This window comes from Uranotaenia lowii, chromosome 2 (genome assembly GCF_029784155.1).
Source record: "Uranotaenia lowii strain MFRU-FL chromosome 2, ASM2978415v1, whole genome shotgun sequence".
NCBI classification, from domain to species: domain Eukaryota; kingdom Metazoa; phylum Arthropoda; class Insecta; order Diptera; family Culicidae; genus Uranotaenia; species Uranotaenia lowii.
Window position 1 is genome coordinate 335261766 of NC_073692.1, and position 27455 is coordinate 335289220.

Below are 27455 nucleotides of genomic sequence, written 5' to 3' on the forward strand. Positions count from 1 at the left end.
CGCATCCTTCCAGTAGTTCTGCATCGGGGCTTCCCGGTTCGCGAACATGTTTGGATTCAGTGCTGCAGACCAATGTCATTGTATCATTAAAAAAGAAGCATTGATACTGTCCCACCAAAAATATCATTAAATGGATGTGTCTCAAACATTTGCACGTGTGTAAGCCACTTTATTTTTCCCAAGATACAACACTTAACGCAATCTATGCCACTCAATCATTTTCCGAATAACACACAAGCCGGGGGAGCGGGGGAGCAATAATTTAGACACTCAGGCTTTGCTCTTTTTTTTAAGAATTCTACCAAGCTGTATTTTAATTTTTCACTCCACAATTAACTTATCAAAAACCTCCCTTCACTTCATCCAACAACCGCATCGTCAGCCAATGGTAAGGCCGCCGTGCTTAATTTTTCTCCACATAAATTTCAAATCAATAACCGTTGTGCAAAAATAGCTCCAGCTTGATTCTTCAAATATCACTCCACATATCAATTTTGAGATTTGCTTCCCATAGTACTTTTTTCTCGGGGCGCTAACTTAAATCGAACTGAATCTTATGGCATTCGAACCGCTATTTCACGCTCCCCAAAGAGGCTTGAATAAATTAATCAAAAAACACGTAGGAAACTTCTGCCGAGCATTTAAACAAAGATTTTCACTATTTCACTTCAAGTTTCCTATTTAAACGATAAATGAATAAAATTTTTTGATGGAGGATAAGAAAAACGCGTCCGTCGCCAAAAAGTCATGGCTTACTCCCCCGAATGATTGAAAATACACATTTTATGTAAAAATTACCTATTTTACTAATAGAAAAAACGTTAAAAAATTTAATTGATTAATAAAATGTTGCAGTTTTCTTTTATATATTTTGGTTTATTAAAAGGCATTGAAATTCGATTAAAACTTTTGACTGAACGAAAAGACAAAAGCGAATTGCTTATAAGATTGGTTACTTGGATACAGTTACTTGGAACCAGTTATAGCAGTTATATTGTAATGGCAAAATTCTATTATTCAAATACTAATTTAGTGCTCTACCAATTTTAACAGATAAGTTCCATTCATTTTTTTTGTGGTTTAAACGATTTTAAGTGGATAATTTCATATGGAAATGGTTACGCTTATCATCAAAAATAATCACAAAAAAGGGGATGTTGCGAAAATGTGCACTTTTCGATGGATGAGCCTTCCAAAATTTCCAATAAAATACACTAAATGCTTTCTATAGAGCTTCAGCAACTTCTAAACCCATCATAATATATGAGATAAATGTAGATCGTGGCTTGTTACACCTTTGTTTCAAAGACAGCGAACCATTTTATCCAATCTACAACGTGTCAGGTTCAAAAAACTGTTTTTTAAGAGATTTTTTTTACTTTGACTGTAACTCCTGAGGGTGATGTGACAGGACTTTGACATATTCAACAAACTCAAGTATTTTGATCAGATAAACTACTTTGTCGAAGACATCAAAGCCCTAATTTGAAAAACAAAAAAGTAAGCATTTTTATCTCGCTATCGGTGGACCCCTCTGCAAAAATTTTGATACAAGAATATGCTCCTTGTAAAACTGAACAATGTTGCTGAAGACATCAAATGTCTATCTCTTCATCCCTGGGCGCTTTTAATTTCGTACAGCTAGATTGATGTTCTGCACCACTGTGCACTGGAAAAAACTAACTTTAGCCAATCTAGCTTGTTGTGTGGCGGTTTCCGGAAATTTAAGTCAGGTTCAGTAAACAAATCCTCAAAATTGATTGTTGAGACAATTTAAAGCTACCATTTATTTTGGTAGGGGAAAGTGGGATATCGTGGGCCTTGGGGAAACGTGGGCCTCTTTTAATATCTCAGATGTGTGTTAAGACAAAAATCTCAAACCAACTGTCATCGTCGTCGCTTTGCGTGAGCATATTTTTCCATATGTTGTTGACTTTAATACGCATCATAAGCTTGTTTTATTTATTAAGCTAAAAAAAGTTAGAAAAATTTACTTGCAAAATTAAAAAAACACCCGCTATTTGCATATATGGAGAACCTAAAGTTCATAACAAAAATATGCTCATACGCTTATGATCTCAGTTTTGTCATGATCTCTCACGTGGAAAAGAAATTTTTGATGAAACATCAATAAGTCACACAAACGCAACCATTTTGCAAATCATAGCTTGTGGGGAAACGTGGGCACATCTGGAACCATCTATATTTTTATATTTTTATACACATTCACAACTTAAAATACGTTTTTCCTATCTGTAAAGTTTTCTTATGCCAAATGAAGAGTTATGAAAAATATTTTGTCCATCCTATATGAGAAATTTTGCCAAAACGTTCGCGAGCCAGGTTTTGGAATCAATTCGAACATACACAGCTCTATTTTTTATTTTATCATCTAAAATTGCTTTAAAATAACAAAATGAATTATGAAATCACAGTTTCACATCATCATCATCACATTACCATTTTTTCAAAATTCAAAAATATTGCTTTTTTTAAAACAGTCAGAATTTGGGGAAAATAACTTATAAAAATTTAAAAAAAATAACTTATGATACCTTGAAAATGTGCCATTGCCATTTTTTATTTTCATTTTATCTATATATATAAAAAGCAATTTCTGTATGTTTGTTTGTTTGTTTGTTTGTTTGTTTGTCCTCTATAGACTCAGCCGTCTTAAGGGCTAGAGAGCTGTAATTTGACATGGATGCTCATTAGGACTAGGAAGGATGAAAAATGTTTTCAGATTTTCGGATGACCCCTTCTGAAGGGGGTCGTCCATAGAAGACAAATATTGTTTTCGCGATATTGACGTTACTTTTCGTCGGATCGTGTTGAAAATTTGCACATGAGTGTTTTGAAAGACGAGCAATCGATTTCAGGTGTCAAATTTTGTGTAAGGGGTCAGCCAAAGGGGTCGTCCATATTAACTGTTCGCTGTTTTTGCGATATTGACGTTATTATACATCGTATTCAGATGAAAATTGGTACACGGTAGTTTTGAGTGACGTGCAATCGATTTGAGGTATCAAATTCAGTGTAAGGGGCAGACAAAAGAGGTCGTCCATATAATATTTTCAGTATCTTAGTAATATTGACGTTTTTATACATCGGATTGGGGTGAAAATTTGCACATAGGAGTTATTAGGGACAAACAATTGATTTCACTTATCCAAACTAAAATTAGGGGTAGACCAAAGGGGTCGTCCATATTAACTATTCACTGTTGATGCGATATTGTCGTTATTATACATCGGATTCAGACGAAAATTGGAACACGAGAGTTTTGAGAGATAAGCAATGGATTTCAGGTATTAAATTCAGTGTAAGTGGCCGGAAAAGGGGGTCGTCCATATAAACCTTTCAATATTTTTGCAATATCGTCGTTATTTTACATCGGATTGGGATGAAAATTTGCACACGGTAGTTTTCGGGGACGAGCAACCGATTTCAGATGTCAAATGTTTTGTCAGAGGTCGACGAAAGGGATCGTCCGTATAAATTAATTTTTCACTGATTTTAGCAATATTGACGTTATTTTTCAATGGATTGCTTTGAAAATTTGCACACCGAGTTTTGAAGGAATGGCAATCGATTTCAGTCATCAAACATTGTATAAGAGCCCCCGAAAGGGGTTTAGCTTTTTGGCAATAATTGCGTTGTTATGCAATGATCGAGTCGAAATTTATACACGTGTTTTTTTGGCACGGTCAAAGGATTTCTGATTTCAAATTTAGTAGCACACGACAGACAAAGTGATCGACCCATATTTTTGCAATTATTACTTAACAATGAATTCAAAAGTGCATCTGGAAAATGCTTGGCAATTGGCTTTCATACAAACTGTTCATGACATAATCCAAGTTGAAAGCGAAACGGAGTTCGTATGGGATCAGCTAGTCTTTTATAATAAAGAAGTAATGCAACAACGATAAAAAGTGGCCCACGATTCCCCACTCTCTCATATTAATAATAATAATAATAATAATAAAGCATCCTATTACATTAATTAACGTTACAAGTTTTTCCCTGATTCTTGCTAAGTTGCCTCTTGAGCCGATGTCTGCGAGTTCGAGTCCAAGAGTAATCGTCGAACACAGTTGTACCGGATATGTTTTTCAGTAGCTGCAACGTTGATATATAATCGCGAATGCCAAAAAGATGCTGAAACGACTGTAATCGCAATTTTGTTCGTATTTTTTTAAATAAATATTGTAATCAAAAACTTGAGTTCGCCGGTTAAAAGCACTCATAGCTACATTCCCATCTTAGACAAACCGACTCGCTTACGTAACCGAATGTTTCGAATCCAATTTGGGTTCCAAGAGACAGTGAAATGAATTTCATAAAAATCCTCCCCCTTCGCTTAACTGGCCTTCGGGGATCCATTGCTGGGGAGAGCCCATCATTTTTACAGCCATTCCGTGACTTCCCGGAAGGCAAAGTAATAATCAGACAGAATGTGGCGCTCAGAATGGAGGAAACGTAGCCAATTCCAGAACTTCCTCTTGCGCCAGTGCCAAAAAAGGGAAGTGTCATGAAGCCGGCCAAAAGTCGCGTCAAGGCTGTGGAGAACCCTGCCTCTCGCTCTCCTGGGAGAATCAAAAACAAGCAAAAGGCATCGGCAGATTAGCAATTAGCTACACTTTTTCACTTTTCCCGTCCCGGCCCCTCATTTGGTGGCTAATGAGCAAACGTGAGCAGCAAGGAAAAACAATAATTGAAATTGGGTTTCAGAAAACCATTATTTTGGGTGTTTTAATATTCAATAAAACTACACGTTTTCTAAGGGAGCTGAATAGCTCCCCAATTAAGAATTTAAATTTTGTCTTTCAAAACAAACAGCTTTTAATTAAGAATCAACTTCAGTATTCAAGTCACATGAAAAGTAAATAAATGCTTCAACTCCCTACCCCCCTGGGACTAACTTTTGCATCGAAGTTTTTCTGAACAGAAATTAGAGAAAGATGACGCCAAAGACGACGTCTTTACAGCTGTCGGAAATGATCGTAAACGACGTGGCACGTTTGAAAAAGATTTTTTCGCCTTTCCGCCATTTTTTAAGCTTCCTCCAGAAATTTGGTGGAAAAAAGTATCAAAAAAATGTCATAATGAAGAGTGAAATTGAAGAGACTGCTGCCACACGACTCGTCATCAAAATTAAATTGTCATTCTTACTTTTCTGCCACCGCTTTTGTTTCGAATGAATTTCGGGGAGGCTCCCGGAAAGAGTTGATAAAGAGAATCATTTCTAAGGTTGTAAAACGTCCTTGCAAATGGTTTATTCTTTTTCAAACGCATAAATCCTGTCCATTTTGAATCCGAAATGCCACCTAAAGAATATCGCAGGCAACGGCATAATTTCAATGCCGATGTTTCAAAGAAATATGAAAGATTTTGGCGTCCTGTATTCGAATAATTTGTAAGATTTTTTACTATCGCCTTTTCTAGTATTGATTCTATAACGTTTGAAAGTCTTGAAAATTATGAATTTGTGAAAATTCAATCATCCTAGAACGCAAGTGCGTGGTACGTAACACTTGGATTTACAAAAAAAAAAGGAATGAATACTAATGGCATTTGATTTTAAATGAAAATCCCACATGGTATAAGTCGAAATGCCCCAGAGCATCAGTTATTGGAATTAGCTCATGAATGCCTTTCTTCTTAAAAAATAATAAGGAAAAATATCCCATGGAAAAATATTAAAGTTGCAAGCAAATTCTTAATGCTAACATAATCTACACATTTCATCCACCTTGCTGTTATAGAAATTGATCACATACAGCCGTACCAGCTCAATAACGTTATTACTCGTTAAACGGAAATCCAATCATTTCGAGCATGCCGGCGTCCGTAATAAAATTACGTTTATTAGTCTTACAGCAGCATAACCTTCTTCGGTTGGCAGCTGCCCGGTTCTTATTTGCAGTAAATTCCCATTTCACTTGCAGTTTTCAGAATCCTTCGGAAGAAAATGCAATCTCCATTAGAAGGCGAGGGGGTAACCACATGCATAGTAAAGCCACCGACAAATAACACCGAATGATGGTTACCTCACTGGAGAAGAATTCCCAATGAGCGTGGAGGGGTAACTCTTAGCTGATGGCAGTTTATGGAGGGGGCACTACAGCTTTCACTAACATAACGACTAAGGCCAAGTTGACGGTTGGCTACTGACTGGTTAGTAGCCAGCCAACATCCTTGGCTATCCATATCCTTATCCCATCCTTTAAGGAGCAACCTCCTAAGTAGATCCCCCGGAGAGATTTATGATGGTTGATGTAACAGCGCAAACACACCATGATCCGGTCCAGTCAGACGCTCTGTCCCATTCTGTCCAGTCGTTTTAGAGATGCGATGGTGGCGACGACGACGACGATGATTATGATGATGGTCCAGATTATGATGCAATGAAATAACTAACATCAACAGCTACTAAGTATGATAATGCTAGCGCGATGTTGATGGTAATTGACCACTAAGAAAAATGTACGACGAGACGCCACCACCACTCGTTTTGAAGTCACTTTGAAGAATCATAGCTTAAGGCAGATTATTCGAGTCACTCTCTTTTAGATGACGCCAGAGGTCAAAATGCGAATGTGATAAGTGACATATACCGAGTATTTTTAATATTGGTCAAATAATTTCATAAAAAGCATTTCAATGAGACATGCGTTAATTAAATTTTTATGTTATAGATTTAGTGAAAAACTTAACGATTTCAGCCAGAATGCATTAAAAAAATTATTTTCTTTAAGAAAAAAAGATTTGAGAGAGGTGAACTTAAACTTCTATTTAATTTCCTTCAACTTTCTTGATTACTTTTCGAATAGCATTTTGATTTGCAAAGAGTAGCCTAGATGTTGACCGAATTATGGATTGAAATCTTTGAAATAAAATTCCCGGTTCTATTTATTTTTTCTGAGCATTTACCGAGAAGTGTCCGACCTGAATACGTGTGAGGTTGGGGATCTTTTGGACCCGGAGTTATTGTGCTGAAAGTGTTTATGTAATACCTTTATTACTCTCACATTTTATGGATGGGAGGCTCCCATACAATTGTAAAGTGTGTGTTGCTTATTTGGTATCTCAGACAACCATTTGGTGGGTATTTCGAATTTGCAACACAAATATACGTGCAAATAAACGTGTAAACATATCGTTTATAATGCAGCAAAACCAGTATATACGTATCATTTTGGAGACCATATAGGTACATAAGCACACATATTCTTGATTTGGATTGTATTGAACTACGATTTGCACGATTTGTCATGCGAATCATTTACGACTACCCTGATTCATTTTAGAATATACTATGACAATTTACATCATCATAAAGATGATTGAGGTTGTTATTTTGTAGGTCTTTGCTCAATATGCGATTGGGAATATCTTTATATACGACATTCTTCGTGACAATATGGAAAATTGAACGACTTATTTGGTCGTCTTCTGCGACTTGAGTGCAGGGCTCTCATTTTCCGCCAGTTGAATAAAAAAAAATTATTCCAAATAATTGCGTTTTTTGCTGTCAAATTCAAGTTCATATCGCACAATTTATTATTTTCCTAATTGCTGAATTTTTTCAACGTTCATGAAGTTATTGTAGTACCTGGACTTGATTCCCTGGCGATGCGGTCTGCATCTCATGATGATTCCTCGACGCTATCTGGAATATACAAATTCAAGGAAATTTGCTTCAAACGCATTAAACCAAATGCATATTTCTATAACTAAAATCTTTTAAATCGTAGAACACGTCATCGATGATCTAAAAATAGACCAACATTTTGAAGCCTCCTTAAATACAATTCCAATCATCGATGTCTCATTATCATATACGATTTTATTGAACTTATTTGTAATCTTTTACGATTGCCAGCAAATACGTTTTACGAAAATCAGAAATGCGAATTAATTTGCATAGGTATACGATTGCATGCGCATTATTACGAATCAATGCAGTTTTATACGATTTAATTGCATATATATCCAAGTGACAAGCTGAACTTATTTTCTGTTTTTCAGTTTTCAAGTTTTGTTTAAATAACGAGAAATGTCATTGTTTCAGTCAAAAATATATTCACGAAATTTAAACAAATATTAGAACAAACATTTATGCCATCACAGAGCGAAAACTTTTGAAACATACTTACATTTTCATCGGCAGGTAAGATATTGGATACAGCATCGGCCTGGATTTCGGGTAGAAAAGTTTCGCCGCCGCGCTCAATGTGAACACCCTGGTAAGATCTTTTTTTTACCAGCAGATACCTTATTACTTTTTCTATCACTGAACTAATCGACTGTAGGGACCACTCTTCAGATATTTTTTTTTATATAATCTCTCATTTAGGCAATTTTGTTTGATAGTAAAATGTACTTTCTGCTAAGATCTAACGCCTGGTTGTTTTGATAATATAAATCGAATTTCATGTTAAAAAAATGTAAATTTCGAATTATTTCATGCATAGCACGACAAAGTCTGTCAATCACGGCAGATAATCGTATGGCGTATCGGCTGATAATTCATATGTACATAAATACGAGTCTATCTTTTTGTCGTAATGAAATAATGCAATGCTTTTTAATACGATAAAGAATATGCATGGGCCGCACATTGTAGGTGCATGTATACGAAAATGAGTTAAAATAACATTCTATACAATATAATCTGCAAAATAAAACACGTCTTCTGGTTGTCTGGGATGTGTGCCTAATTTTAACATACCATTTGATTTTGATAGTTTGTGACGTTATTTTCCACTTATCAAAACTACGAAAAAACTGATTATGTAAAGGATCATTTGAACTTTCATTAAACATACGAAATATTTATCGTACTCTAGGATTTCCAGTAAATACAGGATTGTTTAAAAGTATGTCCTAATTGAACGGAATTCTAAGAATATTGCTTTAAAAAATACCCTTTTTTATGAAAAATATAAACTGAACTAACATACGAATTGTGATGACAATTTTGTCAAATTGTTTTTCATAATAAACTTCGTAATAAGAATGTTTATATTATGTGTTTTTCAAGTGTAAACTTAAAAAAAATGCAATGTCCTTAACTAAGAACACTTAATTCTTCTAGAATTTAAATTCTTCTTTATATCTGTGATTTTCAGCTGAATTGTGTGTACGAACTTCTTCTGGTTTAAAAAAATTAAATCTGAAAATTGACAAGCAAATTTTTATGTTCATGTTCTCATGAATTCCTTCACAACTTTATGTTGATTGAAAAACTCGTTCACTCATTCCTGAATTTTAAATCTGAATACTGAACCTGAATTCAAAAATTGAACTGTTTCCGAATTTCTATACCATTTCTGAAATGTACAAAAAATACGATTTCCGAATCTTAATTCCAGATCAGAATTGTATGAGCCAAGTTTAAGAGCCATCATTCATGAATCTTTTATTTAAATTCTGTGTCGCTCGGGTTTAATATTAATTCATTTTTTCAATTATTTATTTTTAATGTGTATTGTGAATCAGAATTTGAATGTGAATTTCAAATGATGAATCTGAATCTGAGTTTTCAATTCTGGATTGCCACTTAGAAGCTTTTAATGTTGTTTTGTTTAAGGGGGGGGTAGGGTCTAACGGGTATAAAAAAACACCATTTTCACGATTTTTTTCTAGAGCTATCGTTCAAACAAAAGTATTCAAATTTTTTGCATTATACAAAACATTGTTAAAAGAACATTTAGTAATTTTTTCGTAGAAAAATATTAAAAAATAAGCCGGTGACGGAGCATTTTCGAGGATGCCTTTTAGAAAACAGGATTTGCGGTGGACACTGTATCTCAGCACAGAATCATCTGAATTCAAAAAATCTGAGCAAAATATTTTTAATAGATGTTTTTCTGGACCCCAACGTTTTTATTTAACTTAAAAATATTTTTATGAAATTTTTGTGGCCGTTTGAAGTGAAAACTACGATTTTTCACTTAAAAATCCGCCATTTTTCACCTCTAAAATCTCCCCAAAGTAAAAAAATCAAAAAAGAAAAACGTTGGGGTCTGGTATTTCATATGTAGAAAATATGTTCCAAATTTGAAAAGAATCGGTGAAGTAGTTTTCAAATGACGATGTCCACGGACTTTAAAAATGTGCTTTCGAGAAAAACGCGTTTGAAGTTTCTGCTCTTGCTTTCTTGCAGTATTAGATAGGAGGAGATAAAGGCCTATAACTTCTTCAGTTTTGCTTCAATTGACTTGAAAATTTGACACAACATTCTTGAAATGTTTTACAATAAGAAAATAAAAAAATAAAAAAATCGATTTTTTGAAAGTGTTAGACCCTACCCCCCCCTTAAGAATATAGTTTGAGAACTTCGATTTAAAATGTAAAACAAAATTCTTCTTTTTTCATGTTCGGAATATTATTATAAAAACATTGAAAATGCAAATGATTTTAGAAAAACATGATTCAAATTTGATATGAAATGCAAAACTAAATCAGGATTTTAAAGCAGCTTTTCATTCCTAATTTCTTATGATTATTCGATCTGAAAATGAAGAATCCTAAACTTGATATAGAATCAGAAATACGAAAAAATGTAGAAATACAATTTTGTTATGGAAATATAGAATCAGAACCTCCAAATAATTTAAAATTCAATATTCAGACCTGAATTTCTATGATAAGGTCTGACCAGGTTGCCCGGATTTCATTGGAAAAACCATGGTTGTTCTCATTCAATCAAACACAATCCAACTTTAAAAAACAAATTGAGTTGTAAAATATTTTTTATTCATGCGTCCAAAACTTTGGAACAAGTTTAAAAAAAAAATCAGGAATTTTTTTTCTCAAGTTTTTTTTTTCAAGATTTTTGATGAATATTTCCTAAGTTTTGATCAAAATTGCTCGATATTGCCTGGATTTTGGTATAAAATTTTGAAATCATATGCCCGGATTTTGTCTGGTTACAACAAAAATTTTGAAAACCTTGAAATTTTGAAAAACTACAGCAAAATTTTGATCTTGGGATGGGTTTTTGAGGTTTTGGCATTGACTTTTAGTCTAGATTGTTTTTCTTGAATATATTTGCTCTATTATCATCATTTGATTATGGATTTAAAATTTTGAGTGTAGAGTAGAATACCTCGCTTGCTTTTTTGGACCTTCATGGGGGGGGGTTTAACCCCTAAACCCCCCCCCCCTTTCCTACGGCCATGGCACGTTCATAACGACACTTTTTTAGTTCAAATGGCAACAGAATATCTCCATATTCTGCAACAATCCGTCCTCTTCGACGATCAATTATTGTTTATCTTCTACATATAACCGTTTTTTCTTTAAATATTCAGTTGATGACTCGACTCGATTCTCGAAACGACAGGTTAAACTTCTCCCTTTTTCTGCGCTGAAAAGTGTATTGTGCCAAAGATGATATGATTGGAAAAGCACTACTGGCCTATAGAAACGTGCTTAGCAAAATTATGTATCACCACTACATTCAAGCAAATCCAGAAAAAAAATTTATGGGATGTTCATCCCATTGGATACTTTTTCCCAAATTCGAAAAAAAGGTGAGAATCGAACCCAGCGCAATATTTTTTTTCCACTTGTCAGTTCGATAACTTAAGAAGTGCACCAACTGAGTAAGTAAGCAAACGAAGTTTTATTGTCATAGTCTTTCTGCCACGCCCGATACAAAAAAAAAACGCACTACATTGGCCGTCTACTGTTTGGCCGATGGTTTTTTTTATCCTCCTTTGTCTTTAATGGAAATGGGATGGGAATGAGAATTCATCTTGCATTGTCTTGTGATAGGATATGGGATATGTTTTATTTGGTTTCCTTCAGACATATGCGGTGCGGATGCGCTGGGAGGGCAAAGCCAGTTATCAGAACACTGGCATAGAATCTCATATCAATAATTCCACCTTCAAGTTAGTTATTGGAGTAGAGTCTGATTTGTTGGTGTAGTAGTGCTTATTTTTCATGCACATTTAGCGGTTTAAATTAGCGATCGCTAACATTGACATAGTTAACACTCTTATTAGCGGCGCTAAGTATCTAATAAGCGATGCAGAACACTGATTGGAATTATCCAGAAACGATAATTTTGTAAAGCAGAATACCTCTAAAACGAAAAATTACCAAGTCAAATTAGGTAAGGAAGTTATGTTTAAGAGCGCTTATGGAATCCAGGTAATTTGAATTCAGATTTTATAAATTAATTAAAATTAATCACCGTGATTTTTGTTTTGAAATTAATTTTTACGGCCTTATCGGTGAATGTTATGTTCTCATAGTGAGAAAATTTCAAGAATTGAAAATTATAGATGGATAGAAGAAGTTTAAAAGGAAATTACAGGTATTGAAAATGAGCGGGTAGAAATTTTTAAGAAGCATTTTCATCATATATGTACTTAACTTTTGTTCAAACACGGATCAACTATTTTGAAATGTTAGAATCGGACAGGGTTGAGTCTGACACAACACAATAGTTGGTCTTGCGTGGTTTGCATCGCGAAACTTGCAGTGCGAACGAACTTTGTTAATAAAAAAAAAACAGTTTTAGAGATTTAGATTCAAATACAAAATGAATAAAATACGGGATATTTGATTCAAAGCTTCTGATTTTAGGTCTACCACTCCAAATCTGTTGGCTTTTTAAGATCTTATGAAAGTTTTTTTTGTCGAAAGGATACAAAAGTCAATTGTTTCAATTTTCCCCATTAGAGCGAAAAAGGTGTATGATTCATCACCAAAAAACTATACTAAACCATATCAAAATTGCCGAATCAAGTTTCCAATTTCCATACAACTAACAGTTCGTATGGACAATTTGTTTCCATGAACTTAAGTATTCAAATTGAGTGCAATATCAGTTTAATTAATTTACTTAAAAACACCCTACCTTTTATGTGATTTAAGCATTCACTACTCTCGTGGATGTTTAAATCTTCACTCGTTCTAAATTTGTAACTCCCATTACTAAACCTGGAGTACCTTTCAACAACGTGCTATAGACCAAGGGAGAGTAAAGTGGTATACTACCCACCCTTGGTTGACGAGATTATAATTGCCCACCATAAATTTAACACACCGAGCACCAGGCCAATCCCGACAGTTTGCCGTCCATTTCCTGCTCCCCTTTCATTAGGACCACGCGCCATGAGGGACCACCGGATGTGGAAGATTTAATAGGATTAATTAAATTGATCGGCTGTTTGCAGCAAACAGCAGTCCAGAGTGGCTGGGGGAATTATGCCGTGATTAGTACCCTCAATCAGAAGAGGGGAGCCAGCCAGTCAGTAAATGGTCGTTACCAACGGGCCCAAGCGCGATGGAGTGTTAAAGATGGCGGCACGTGCACTTGGTCGCACTTTCAACTTCAACGATGATGGCGGCTCGGGATGACCACAAAACTTTATGAGATCGTTCATCTTTTATGAATGCGTTTATTTTTCGCTCTTTAACTCATAATTTTACTTCCGCCCACAAAAATCCGTCTTCCCACAGGTAACCGACAAAATGACCTGAAAGACGAACGCCGGAGAGCGCAAATGTCCTCGGCCCGGCAGGTTCTGGAGCGTTCCACGATGATGTTGCTGACGTCTTCGAAGGTAGGGATGATCGTTTCTTCTATTAATTTCTCACACGAAAAATTTATATCCGACTGTAAGCAGATTAATAACTTTTGTTTTTTTTATTAATTTCATTCCTTCACCTTTAGACGTGTCTGAGGCACCCGGAGTGCGCCTATTCCAAGGAAAATCGAGACACCGTGTTCTGCCAAATGCGTCGAGCGATGGATCTGATCCACTATGTAGTCAAGGATGGCATTCTGGAAACGGCCAACGAACGCAATGCACTGAGACAGGTTTGTAGAATCTTTTAATTAAAATTACCTTATGGGATCGGATTGCAATTGAGTTTACTTGATAAAGTGTAACAAGAATTAAATGAGAAAGTGTATAAGTATCCAAATACTGAGCTTCAACATTTTCAGTCATATTGATAGTTTAAAGTGTGTTTCAATACAAATAATTTTTTCCTAAACTGTGCAATTGTTTAAAACTTTCTTTCAAATTTGGTTCTACATTTAAATATGGCCCGAACTATATCTTCTCGGAGCAGTTTCTCTCAAATGGCTAGATACTAGAGTGCCCCAAATTTATATACAAATTTAAAACCTGTAAAATTGTATGCGCTGCAGGCTAGAATTGATTCTAGGTCTATTACCAATTAAGTCTCATGCCAAATTAGACCACGGAAAGGGGTCGCTCAACGAGCCTGATGTTTGTATGGGATTTCGAGACTCTTTGTTCGAGGGTATCATGAAAAACCAGATTTTCAACAATAACTTCCGTACCCTGCGGTCGATTTTTACTGAATATAGTTTTTCTTAAAGCCTATACTATGACAATTGTTTCATTCGAGGACCGTATATTGATTAAAATTAAGATACAAATGTTATTTGGCTTCAGAATAGGCTTACATTTGTTTATGTTGATGAGATGTCAAAATGTTCCACCGCCCCGGCGCGCACAGTGATTTAAAATCGAAAAAAAAGTTGTCAAAAACTAATAAGAAGCATTTTTGCGCAAATTATGAAAAATTAATAAACTGATTTTTTTCCAAATTTCCTAACATTCTATAATAACCAAAACGTGTTTTCAGCTCTATACTGAACAATATAGTATTTTTCAATTATGTATGTATGAATATTTTTGTTGAAACTAAGTATGAAATTCCTCAAGGCTACTTGTATCAATATTAAATCTGATGTTTTATGGTGAATTATATTTATATCAAAACATAGAATGCTTTATTAACAATGTATAAATACTTTTAAACTTTCATTTTTGGACCAAATAGAGTTCCCCTCAAATCAATCGTAACAAAAAAAATAGAAAAAAACTAGTAGCTTATTTCAAAATATGTTTTTGTTGAGACTGTTACTTATCCAATGGTTAATAATGTGCTACGGCGACCGGCAGCGTTAAACTATATTTTTGCTTCCGAAGAATAAACTGAGAAAATCGAAATTCGAAAACGTCAACGTCAACGTCAAGGGAAACTTTACAAGCTCATGATATTAAGGACGTTTTTCATCTTCGAACTGTGATATAGGTTAGAATATATCACTTCGGAATAGATATTAATAAACTTTAAAGATATTGAGGCTTTTTTCAGTTGTTTTGAGTTAAAAATAAAAAATCCTATTTTTTATTTAGGGTTTTAAAAGTCATAGAAAATTTCTAATAAAATCAAAAAGTTTCTTAAATATTCGTGATGCGAATCCTACATTGAAAAAAAATTTGGTTGTCACTGACTTGGAAAATGGAAAATGGAATCACTAAATTTGAAATACAAGCCATTTCTTCAAATATTGATCAATTATTTCCCACAGCCAAATATATGAAAAATCTTTAGAATTTACAATCTCAATCAACAAAAATGGTTGAAATAGGTTATCATTTGGATTGCATTTTAAATTGGGTGTTCCGGCCGGGCATTCGAACATTTTGATGCCTCATCAGCAAAGATTAATATCAACCTTAAAATACAGCTACAGGAACTTTAAGATTGCTTCCCAATAATCACTGTTTTTCACATAGAAAAACGGCTTTAGCAAAAAAAAGACCAAGTTTTTTTTTTAAATCGTTCTAAGCTATGCCGGCCTTTCAAAAATTAAAAATTTTAAACCAAAAATGATGAAAATGGATAAGAAATTTTCTACGGTTGTTTCAAAACATGAACTGTTTCAACACAATCAGGCTTTAAACACATGTTTGAATGTTTGTATGAAATTTTTTAACAATATATTTTTGGTTATTGATTGAACTCTGTTGTTTCTATTTTTAACGCTGTTGAAGTATCCTCTTTTTCCAGACAAAGCAGAAACATAATTTTTATAGATTTACAAAATTCTCATTGCAAACAACAGACGTACGGAATAGATACAAAGAACTATATTTATTGCTGAATTTGTACTAATTTTTTAACAGATTATAATTATTGTTTGTTTGTTTCAATTTTGGAAAGGCAAACTGAATGCGATCATGACCGAGGTTGCGGGGAAAACATCCATATTTTGGACAACATAAATCTCTTATTCTGCGAGTCAACCAAAAACTTCGTGACAGTGTTTTGTATTCTGTACAATCAAATAAAGTCATTTTTTAACCGAAAAATCTTTTGGATATCAAATTTCAAATAATTTTCATGAAAGACTATAAAAACTTTTACTAAATCTGAAAAATCCGTTCATAAATCTGAATACTGTATTTCAGGGTGTAGGATCGAAATTCGCTTATAGTTATATGAATCTTCTATGATTTCGGAAGGCACACAGCGAAGTTATAATAATAAAATTTTGAAGATAAATATAATGATTGATGATCGATTTATTACAAAGGGAAAATTTGAAGGCACATTATCATCTTTTTCAATTGAAAATGTTGCTTAATCTATTGCGTTATGAATTCTGAGCATGTTTTGCCATTACTACTACAATTAGATGAAACCTGTTCATGAATTCGATATATTTTAGAAAATGTGGTTTTACCGATTTAATCGGTTGTATCAAATACAAATACCAAAATACCGGATTTGAAAAAAAACCGACCACCCTAAATATAACGTTATGGTACAGGTTTGATAACATTTTGATATGCTCAATATATGAAACAGAATATTTTCACAAAAAAAGAGATACTTATTTATTGAATTTCCTTCTTAGCTTATGCATGCTTATCAAATAAAACATAAACTTAGAGATAGAGATTGAAACCATGATTCAAAAACCTTTCAAATAGATTAAAACATGCTTCAAGAAAAAAAACAATTAAATAATTAGAAAAAGAGAGCTTATGTCGTGTGTTTCTGTTTTCTTGCCCAGCAAACATAAAATGGCAATTGAAAATAATAGCTCAAATCGTTAACAATGTTAATGCGAATCGCAATTCCTACCAAATAAGTACTCGATCATAAAAATGGTTACTTAAAGTTACCACGGCCCTATGCACCGGAGGATCGGCGCGGGATCATTAAGTAAGTAAGTAAGTAAAGTCGGTATGAATCGGATATGATAAAAAGTCCGCCATTTTTGCAAATTTGTTCTCCCGCGCGGGACTCAAGTGAGAAAATAACCTTGTTGTTCTCTCTGCGATAAGCAGTGCAACCCGAATGTTAAAAATCAGATGGTTCATTTGGAAAAAAATTCCAATGAGAGAAGCAGAAAATATAAATATAAATATAAATGTCGTTGCCAACGGTGTACATACATTGAAAGGAAAATTTGCGCTCCCTCTTAAACTGTCAGGATGTACGCATAAGGTGTTGAATATAGTCCAATTTACATATTAACATACAATTTGATAATATGTAAGTATATTTCCTCCACATCAGTAGGGAAATCATGTTTTTTTCGAGTTTTATGCGATGGTTCTATAATAAGGTTGCCAGAATTTTTTCCACTCCCATCCGGGCCTAGCAATTCCGGGCAGTTTTTCAAAAAAACCTGGCAAAATCCGGGCATGGATTTCAGTTTTTCAAATCCAAAAACCCGGCAAAAACCGGGCAAAATTTAGATGTTATTATATATAAAAGCAAAGATAAAATGCAGAAAAATCGAAATTGATATTTTATTAATGTAATTGCAGACTTCCAAAAACTTTTTGGAACACTTAAATATTTAAAGGTTTATAAAAATAAATCAGCGAAATTATTTGAAACAACCGTTGAAAATGTCCATACCGATAATCGATTTTGCTGAAACTTACTCAAAAACTTAGATTTATTTTCGGTTTCTTTGTGAAAATTGTGAAAAAATCCGGGCAATATCCGGACTTTTTTCACGATATCCGGGCAACCGGGCCGGACCGGACTTTCTCGAAATTTTGCATCAAATATCCGGGCAAACCCGGATAAAACCGGGCAATCTGGCAAGCTTATTCTATAATGTATATGAAATGTATAACAAAGTTAGCTTAGAAATATACCTACAAAAATGTTTGCTACGTGTATCCTTAATCTCTCGAACCAAGTTTTCACGTGTGAAATCTGTTTTCAATTTCTGCCATGTAAGTTGGTCCATGTTTCTGATTTTACATTTTCACCTCAAAGTTAGGTTTGATGATTATGATCAACGCCACAACGAAAAAAACTCCAACAATTACGCTCGTTAAAAAATGTATGATCATGTAAAATAATAACTCCTTTGTGTGTACAGAGTGTCATACAATCACTGAATATCATTTTATAGTCAATGGTGTCTACAAACATAGAAAAAATCACGAATAACTTTCTGATTCACATTTTAAACCTAGCGAAACATCAGGCAACTCCGTTCCGGCATCAATAAGGAGTCTCAAATTTTATCATTACCATCACAATCTACACCAGTTTTTTCCATATGGATTGAGTAAAACGGACTATAGTACAAATTTCACATTAAAAAATAAAAGCACTGGCTCTAACTGCCCGGGGGACAAAAAATTAATAGAAAGAATGTTTTCCAAATTACTTATTTTCATTTTGGTGCATGATTCGGATATCTTTCCAAGACCATTAATCAGCGAGTCCACTTTTTCAAAATTACTGTTTTCATCAGGTTCTTATTTTATTTTATTTTTATTTACATAGTATTCCGTCTCACGACATAACTTGACGAACATAATTCCTAAAATTCACTCGGTCCATGGCAACCGCTCTCCAATTCCTCGGGCACCCCACGTTCGCCAGATCACGCTCCACTTGGTCTAACCACCTCGCTCTTTGCGCCCCTGCTCAACTTGTTCCTACCGGATTCGTAGCGAACACCTGTTCTGCAGGACAGTCGTCCGGCATTCTCGCAACATATGCCGCCCAGCGTATCCAGCCAGCCTTCACCACCTTCTGGATACTGGGCTCGCTGTAGAGTCGCGCGAGCTCGCGATATTTAACCGAGGCGGGCGCCGGTTTCGTGTGTTGGCGCAGTTTTAGGCGCATCTTTACCATCACCATATAGTGATCTGATTCGATGTTGGCGCCTCGACAGGATCTGACGTCGATGATGTCCGAGAAGTGCCGGCTGTCAATCAAAACGTAGTCGATCTGTGATTGCGTTTGGTACGGTGATCTCCAGGTGTGCTTGTGTGGGAGGCGGTGCTGGAAAAAGGTACTACGTACGGCCATTCCTTTGGAGGCGGCGAAATCTATCAGTCTGAGGCCGTTTTCGTTGGTCAGCTGGTGCACGCTGAACCTTCCAATTGTCGGTTTAAATTCCTCCTCCTGGCCGACCTGAGCGTTAAAATCCCCGATGACGATCTTGATATCATGTTTTGGGCAACGGTCGTATTCACGCTCCAGCTGCGCGTAAAATTCGTCTTTGTCGTCACCGGTACTTCCTGGTACTACTGATGTTGAAGAACCGGCCCTTGATCACACGCTTTTGCATCTTTCCCATCACTTTAAAAGCTGTCCCAAGCTCGTGTGTGTTGCCTCAGCTCTGGTAGATGGCACTACCAACTGGGTACCTTCGTACCGTGGAGCCCTTCCAGCATACCTCCTGCAGCGCTACGATGTCAAATTTGCAGCTCTTCAATTCGTTGGAGAGCACGTGGGTACTGCCCACATAATTTAGAGATCGGCAGTTCCATGTTCCAAGTTTCCAATCGTTAGTCCCTTTTCGTCGCGTGGGTCTTTGCCGATTTCCATCCGAAATTTGTTGTTCGTTGTTCGTTGCTTATGTTTTTTGTAGTCACAGGCTCGCAAGGCCCGCAGCTAACCCCACTATCTCGCAGGAGGACCGTCGTGATGTTGCTGTTTTGGGTCACGAACACCACCAGGACGTTGTTGCACTCCGCAAGCCGCCCCTGACATGGAGAATAGACGCGTACGAAGCCCCCCAGCTAGCACCACGGGGAAAGCCACTTTTGGCGTGTAATTCGGCCTTTATGCGGCCTATGAAGAAATGTCAAAATATTTTGCTAGTGGGTACCACCCAAAGGACAAAAACAAACAAAAAAAAATCAGTAAAGTTTATTTTTTTATTTTTTTCTTCTTAAGCTTTCCTGTTATTATCTCTTTCATCTCTTCTGTACCCCAATGTTGGGCAAATGGTAGCAGAAACAGGAATCGAACTCTTGATTCAGCAGTTGCTAGTGTTCATCATCACCGCTGCTCATTGGTCCAATCCAGCAAAGTGTCAATCTTAGAAAAATAGTGGAATTTAAATGGAAATGTTTTGGTGCCCTGAATTAGTGTTATTATTTTTTTCTTGAAAAACTAATAATTTTAAAGAGTTTATTATTCGGTGAAAGGAAACATCCAGCATATGACTTGTGTGAACCTTTTTTTATTTATTTTCATAGACTTTTCTGAAAATCTAATGAATCGAGCTGCATCTACCGAGAACAGGGTCCTAGCTTTACACTTTCCATGATTAGAGACGTGGGCGTTTGAATCACGGCTCTCAGGGATCTTCGACAGCTCCGGGGAGGTCCACCGTTGCTTTTTGGCAGTCGGAAAAAGAACAGCTCGTTCAGATTTTCTCCGAGATCCGCCTGATCAACTTTTCTTGTACTTTTTGTAACACCAAAGACAATTATGAAATCTTATTCAACAGCAGGCTAGATTGAAATTAAGCTTAGTCCACACTAGGCAACTTGGACTGTGATTTCGGTTGCTGAGACTTATTTTTATTTACATTTGATGATGTCTCGTCTCAAGTCTCCCGACAAGTATGGGAGACCTTTAGCAACAAAGATGTAAACATAAACTAGTCTCAGCAACCTGAATCGCAGTTCAAGTTGCCGTGTGTGGTCTAGGCTTTATTATGATTTGTTTTTGTTTTTTTTTATGACACCCACAAAGCTGGTTGAAGGCACTGGTATTTACTATCAAAGATGATATAAGACTTATTATAGGCCAATTCGCATTTGTAAACATTAAGTACGACTAATAGATAATCAGCACTGAAATGCTGATATGCTTCCCATATGCGACATACAACAGAGCCTCATGGTTTGTTAGGAATCAAGAAAGGGAAAACAAATTTGCCTAGGAGACTACTCTCTTCTTCCAAAAGATGGAGAGCAAGGGGGAACCTATACGAGTTCGTTGTAACAACGCGAGAATTTATCAAGCATATGAAACCATATTTAATTTAACGTGAGATCATAAATGCATACGAAAAATATTGCTTCAATGATTTAGGAACTTTCTTTCAGTGGAGGGACGTAAGGGATTTTTTGTGCATAGCTCGAGAAATTTAAAACAACGATTGAAGAATAAATTTTAGGTCTGGATTTGAAAAAACCCGCGAAAGGAAGTAAGCAAATTTCATTTTTGTATAATAACTTCAAACTCAAATTGCAGTACTCTTTCAGCACTTTTTAGTTGTTGCATCTGAATGATGTTGAAACCTATAAAAATGATGAACACATAAATCAAAATATTGAAAATTCTCCAAAATAAGATTATTTTCGGAAGGTGTAACAAAGACCATCGGGTCAGCTTGTTTGCATATGGGTCATTCCATGTCAAGTGTGCACAGCGAAAAAAAAAATCTTATCGAAAATTCGTCAAACTTGGCCTAAGGACTTTCTGAGGCCTACAAAACAAATCCTCAATTTTTGAGAATGAACCGCCCACCCCCCGTTACAGGACCCTCCCTTCCTTTTTTCAAGATTTTGAAAAATTCATCATTTTTAAAATACAATATCTCCGGACTGGAAAATCATACCAAAATGAAAAAATATACGTTGTGTAGATTTTATTAAAATCTATCATTTGATATTATTCATTTTCTGAAATAGTGACGTTTTCAACGTCAAAACATAGCTCTTAAAATAAAACGTTAGTTTTCGCAAGGAAAGTATATTTTTTTTCTTGAATTTTATGATTTCATTGTTTTTTTGAGAAAATTTTACGTAAGAACCAACCAAAATCCCAATATAATATTTCTTGTTTTCGAGTTATGAAAGATTTAAATTTTACTGTCCATCTAATATTTTCTTACAGTATCCCCTTAAACTTTTAGTAATTCCATTCACGATTTTCTGGACGAATTTAATTTAAAATCAGCATACATTTTGAAGTTCACTTCTAGTGAGCAGCATTTTTTTGTAAAAATAAGATGCTTAAAAATAAAATAACACTTTTAGTTTCATTTCGTTTTGCTATTGAATGATAATTTTATTTATTTTTTCACACTGTTTTAAATCATTAAGTAAGTGCTTCCTTAGCGGATGCTGCGGATGAATAAATGTGAGGATTTGGTTCATTATTCCAAAAAACTGTTAAACTTATTCACAGAAAATGTATAAATGTCAAGAATATGCTGGTCTGTTGATTACCTACTGAACTTACATGAATTATGGCGATACTGATCTAATAATACTGACTATTGACGCACAGCATTTGTTCATTGTATCTCGCCTTTATTTATTCAAAGCAATCACAGCAGATTTTTTTTTTGTTGACACCGAATGGAGTACTGAACAATAAATTTTTTTAACTAATTGACTGATCATTGGGAACGAATTGCTGCCGCAACTGCTCGCTTGCTGTTACTTGCTAGTAGTTTTGAATACAACTTCTTAAATCGAAGATTGCTGTTGAAATATCCAGTTGCCTTCTGTTACTGCATTAGAATTGAGTTGTCTTAGTGACTTTTATTGTTAATCTTCTGTATAGTCGGGAACAGTTTTCTGAGCATAGCAAAAGCAACGTGTTCAATTGGAAAAGAACTTCATAAGCGATGTTCAGTGGATACATTTTTCAAGAACACATGACTTTTTACCGCAAGGGGGTGGAATTTGTTCAAATTGCGATCAGAAGTGCATAATCTAAAGCCTATCTGCAAAAACCATTCTTACAAGTTCGGTAAATTGCTTAAGTTGAATGCTTTCAAATCAATATAACATTGACTGGAAGGTTTGAAGGACAATCTAAAGATGATTTAACTTGCAGTGTTGGAACGAAAAAAATAGTTATATTTCGAATAAAAATATTTCATAAACCGAAAATATTGTTTTTCTTTCATTCATAATGTTAATTCTAATTTTCCTTAGTTATAAAACAAATAATGAAAACAAAAAATCTGTTCAAGCATGGAAGATTTGACTAAAAATTTCGACGATTAATGCACTCGAGTAAAACCACTGAGTGCTGCAAGTGTAAAATTGTTCAACAATTCAACTTAAATCTTTCATATCTCGAAAACAAAAAATATTATACTGAGATTTTGGTTGGTTCTTACGTAAAATTTTCTCAAAAAAACAATGAAATCATAAAATTCAAGAAAAAAATATACTTTCCTTGCGAAAACTAACGTTTTATTTTAAAAGCTATGTTTTGACGTTGAAAACGTCACTATTTCAGAAAATGAATAACATCAAATGATAGATTTTAATAAAATCTACACAACGCATATTTTATCATTTTGGTATGATTTTCCAGTCCGGAGATATTGTATTTTAAAAATGATGAATTTTTCAAAATCTTGAAAAAAAGAAGGGAGGGTCCTGTAACGGGGGGTGGGCGGTTCATTCTCAAAAATTGAGGATTTGTTTTGTAGGCCTCAGAAAGTCTTTCGGCCAAGTTTGGCGAATTTTCGATAAGATTTTTTTTTTCGCTGTGCACACTTGACATGGAATGACCCATATAATTTCGGCAAGCCTCGTTGGATAAAATTTACCAGTCGTGCTGAAAAATGCACTTTTTGCTACAAATCAATGAATTGTTTATAACATTAGCTTACAATTGAAAACAATCTGAAATTTGTATTTCCTTCCAGGTCCCCGAATGGGATTCGGAGCGAGCGACAGCCTTCACCTGTTTGCGACACTTTTCTCGACTGTTGGAAATGTCCCGGCCCGATTACGACCGCCGCTCGGCCGGCAAGAGTAACTCCGGGGCAGCCGCTCAACCTCCACCCTCCTCGCACCAACAACAGGTCAGCAGTTCCGGTTTCGGTCCGCCGCCGCTCACTTCCAAGGATTGCATTTCGCCAACCTCGCTGCGGGACAAGGAAACTGGCATCGAATACGACCAGCGGCGACGGGAACTCACTCGACGAAATAGCGAACGCGACCGGGATCGTAACTCGATCGGCCATTCCAGAGAGTATAGTACTAGGGAACGCGAGTTCCCCAAATATGACAATAAATCTGAAGTAAGTTGAAGGTTTTTGGTTTTTGCTTAGAGCTTTGTTCAAAGGTAGTTGTTTGTTGAAATTACAGCTAGGAATCTTAATATTTTCCACCGATACCCGGGAGCAGCTTCTGGCTGCGCTAGACAAGGTTTGTGAAAAGACTCAGGACTTTACCGATTCGGCTTACACGAGCCATGACCATCGGGAGAATATCCTTCTGCTGTGCGACCGAGCGAAGCTTGAGCTGAATCAGCTCCTACGAATCGCGATGAGCATGGAGCAGTATCCGAATGCTTCTTATGACATCGACAGTGCCATCGAGAGTGTACTGAACGCGGCCCACGAGCTGACCATACAGCTCACGATGACGGCCCAGGACCAATCGGCCGAAGTTAATCACATCATCAAGTCCGGCATCGATATTGCCAACTCGCTCAGGAACATTGCCTTAAATCAAGAGATCGACCGGCTGCAGGAGTGTGCGGATCGGTTTCACGAGCATATCGATCACGTATTAGAGGTAACAGTATAGTTGATTTTACCATAAAAAATCTGGTTATTGCTAAAATATTATTTCTTCCCAAGGTCTGCAAGCTACTCCGTCAGATAGCCCTCACCGAAACCCTCCAGGTACAAGCCAAATTTACCGAAATCAATGTCCGGATCTACGGGCCCCAGGTCATTACGGCGGCCAGGGCCCTGACCTCCCATCCGCAGAGCAAAATTGCCAAAGAAAACCTAGAGGTGTTTGTCGACATGTGGCAGTGGCTGTCGACCGATGTGACAACAATCACGAAAGAAGTCATCGATTTGGCTCAAAGTTCCAGCAAAGGGGACAAAACCACCGAGTATCTAAGTCTTCCGAGACCGGGGGTGAGTAAACGAGCTCTCGAAGTTATCATCCTTTAAAACTGATTTACTTTACTGGATGAAATTTGGCAATCGTTACAAAAGCTAATAACTGCTTCGCATCTATTAGTGCGATTCTAAATTGCATTTTATCTTTCCATTTCATCGTCGATTCATTTTCATCCAAGATTCAGAGAAATTTTCCTCCACCCAGTGCATAATATTTATCACGTCAATTTTCATTTTAGTTCGCACAGCAGCATCAAAATCTCATCTAGCGAATATTACACCATCGCAAATAATAAAACTGTAATTCGGTTGAAAACTTTTGCCACCCCCGTAGCATTAACAAGTTTCTGTGGGATCCATTTTGATACCGAATTTTCTGTTTTTTTTTCTTGTATCAATCCATTTCTACACAGAAACATGGAACAACCTCGAAACCACTCAAACCGACTCGGCTGGATTCGGAGGAGCAGGAGAAGATTGCCAAAACGGGGCTGGAGATGAAAATGGTGACCAACGAGATGGACGCCGAGACGGACAAGTGGAACGGAGCCTCGGAGGAGAACAATGACATTGTTAAGAGGTGAGACACTGTACAGGGTTGCCGTAAGTGAAATATACTTTAAAAAAAAACGAACATACATTTATTCAGATACTAGCTGATCCCATACGAACTCCGTTTCGCTTTCAATTCAGAATATGTCCAGACGCATTTTCGAAAGCATTGTTGAGCAATCATTGCAAAAATGTGGAACACGTTTTATGTTAGATCACTTTTTCTGGCGTTTGCTACTAAATTTGAAATCAGGAATCAATTGACCATGCCAAAAAAACCCCGTATATATATTTTCGTCTTGATGCAATTCAAACTCACGTAATTGTTGCTGAAGCAAATTTAACAGTTAAAATGGAAGACCCCCTTTTTGTCCTGTGATATAAATATTGAAATCTTTAAATGTTTAAGTCACCGTTGTTGTTATCTTCTCGTTTTTGGATTGATTATTTTCGGTGATTCAATGAATTAACTGCCGTGTAGTTTACGTTTCGGTTTACTTATTTTATTTCAACCATCTTCAGAACTAATTTTATAAAAAATAAACGGAAAAAAATGTTTTAATTAATTAATATAAACTTTCTCATCTTTCCTTTCTACTATCTTTCGCTTACACTAATAGCTTTTTTACACCCGCTGGGGCGGTCACATTGATTTTTTCTAGTCACTGTTGATGCTGCTGCTGCTGCGGCTCGCTGTCGACTGAATGTGTTCCGTTTTGCGATGTAGTTCCATTTCCTCTTTTTCCCGCAGCTTTTTCCACAGTCCGATGTACACGCTCGAGATGCCTTTTGTGTCCTGTTGGATGTTAACTGCACGATTCTCTCGCATCTTTATGTGTAGTTTTTCAGCTATCCGACGGTGTGTTGTATTTGGGATTCGTTCGAGAATTCTCGTTTTCGGGAAATCAAACACATGACCGGGGCCGTTTTCCAACGCATGCTGAGCTAGGCCTGTAGCTTTCTGTTTTAGACGCACGGTGGTTTCGTGTTGTTTGATGCGTTTGGCAAGAGTTTGCGACGTTTGTCCGATGTACTCATTTCCGCAAGCGCATGTGATGGCATAAACGACATTTGTTTGTAGCATGATCGGAATTGGGACGACACCGAGCCGCAGCAGCAGCAGCATCAACAGTGACTAGAAAAAATCAATGTGACCGCCCCAGCGGGCGTAAAAAAGCTATTAGTGTAAGCGAAAGATAGTAGATAGTAAAGATGAGAAAGTTTATATTAATTAATTAAAACATTTTTTTTTCCGTTTATTTTTTATAAAATTAGTTCTGAAGATGGTTGAAATAAAATAAGTAAACCGAAACGTAAACTACACGGCAGTTAATTCACTGAATCACCGAAAAAAATCAATCCAAAAACGAGAAGAAAAAAAAATATTGAAATCAGAAATCAATTGACCGTCCGAACCCCCGTTTATAAATTTTGACTCGATCATCGCAGATCGGTGGCCTCTTTTGCGAAATTTGATTTCTGAAATCTATTGCCCTTCCCTCAAAACTCCTGTGTGCAAAACAATCCATTGCATAATAACATCAATATCGCAAGAAAAACAGTGAAAAGTTAATATGGACGATCCCTTTGGCCGACCCCTGACGAAAAAATTGGATATTTGGAATTATTGTTCTTCCTTAATTATACCTATGTAAAAATTTTCACCTCAATCCGATGTATAATAACGTCAATATCACAAAAATAGTGAACAGTCAATATGGACGACCCCCTTGATTGGTCCCTTACACAAAATTTGATACCGGCAATCAATTGCATGTTCCTAAAAATATCCGAGCAAAAATTTTCTTCTCAACCCGATGAATAATAACGCAACTATCGCAAAAATAGCGAACAGTTAATACGGACGACTCCTTTGGCTGACCCCTTACACAAAATTTTATACTGGCAATCGATTGCCCGTCCCTAAAAACAT

General features: G+C 36.0%; 1 protein-coding gene across 13 annotated transcripts in view; it reads left to right on the forward strand.

Moving 5' to 3' along the window:
* LOC129744119 (alpha-catulin) overlaps positions 1 to 27455 on the forward strand; it is a 458959-nt gene that overhangs the window by 376747 nt on the left and 54757 nt on the right. For 12 of the 13 annotated variants that reach the window (XR_008736821.1, XR_008736818.1, XR_008736820.1 and 9 more), the window contains 6 exons: positions 13489 to 13592; positions 13703 to 13849; positions 23756 to 24133; positions 24201 to 24632; positions 24698 to 24985; positions 25384 to 25550. Coding sequence is in view for 9 of the 13 variants with exons in the window: in XM_055736506.1 (XP_055592481.1) it covers positions 13489 to 13592; positions 13703 to 13849; positions 23756 to 24133; positions 24201 to 24632; positions 24698 to 24985; positions 25384 to 25550 (1516 nt within the window). In the remaining 4 variants the exon portion in view is untranslated. The remainder of the gene's footprint in view (positions 1 to 13488; positions 13593 to 13702; positions 13850 to 23755; positions 24134 to 24200; positions 24633 to 24697; positions 24986 to 25383; positions 25551 to 27455) is intronic. The other variant, XM_055736508.1, reaches the window with a different exon arrangement.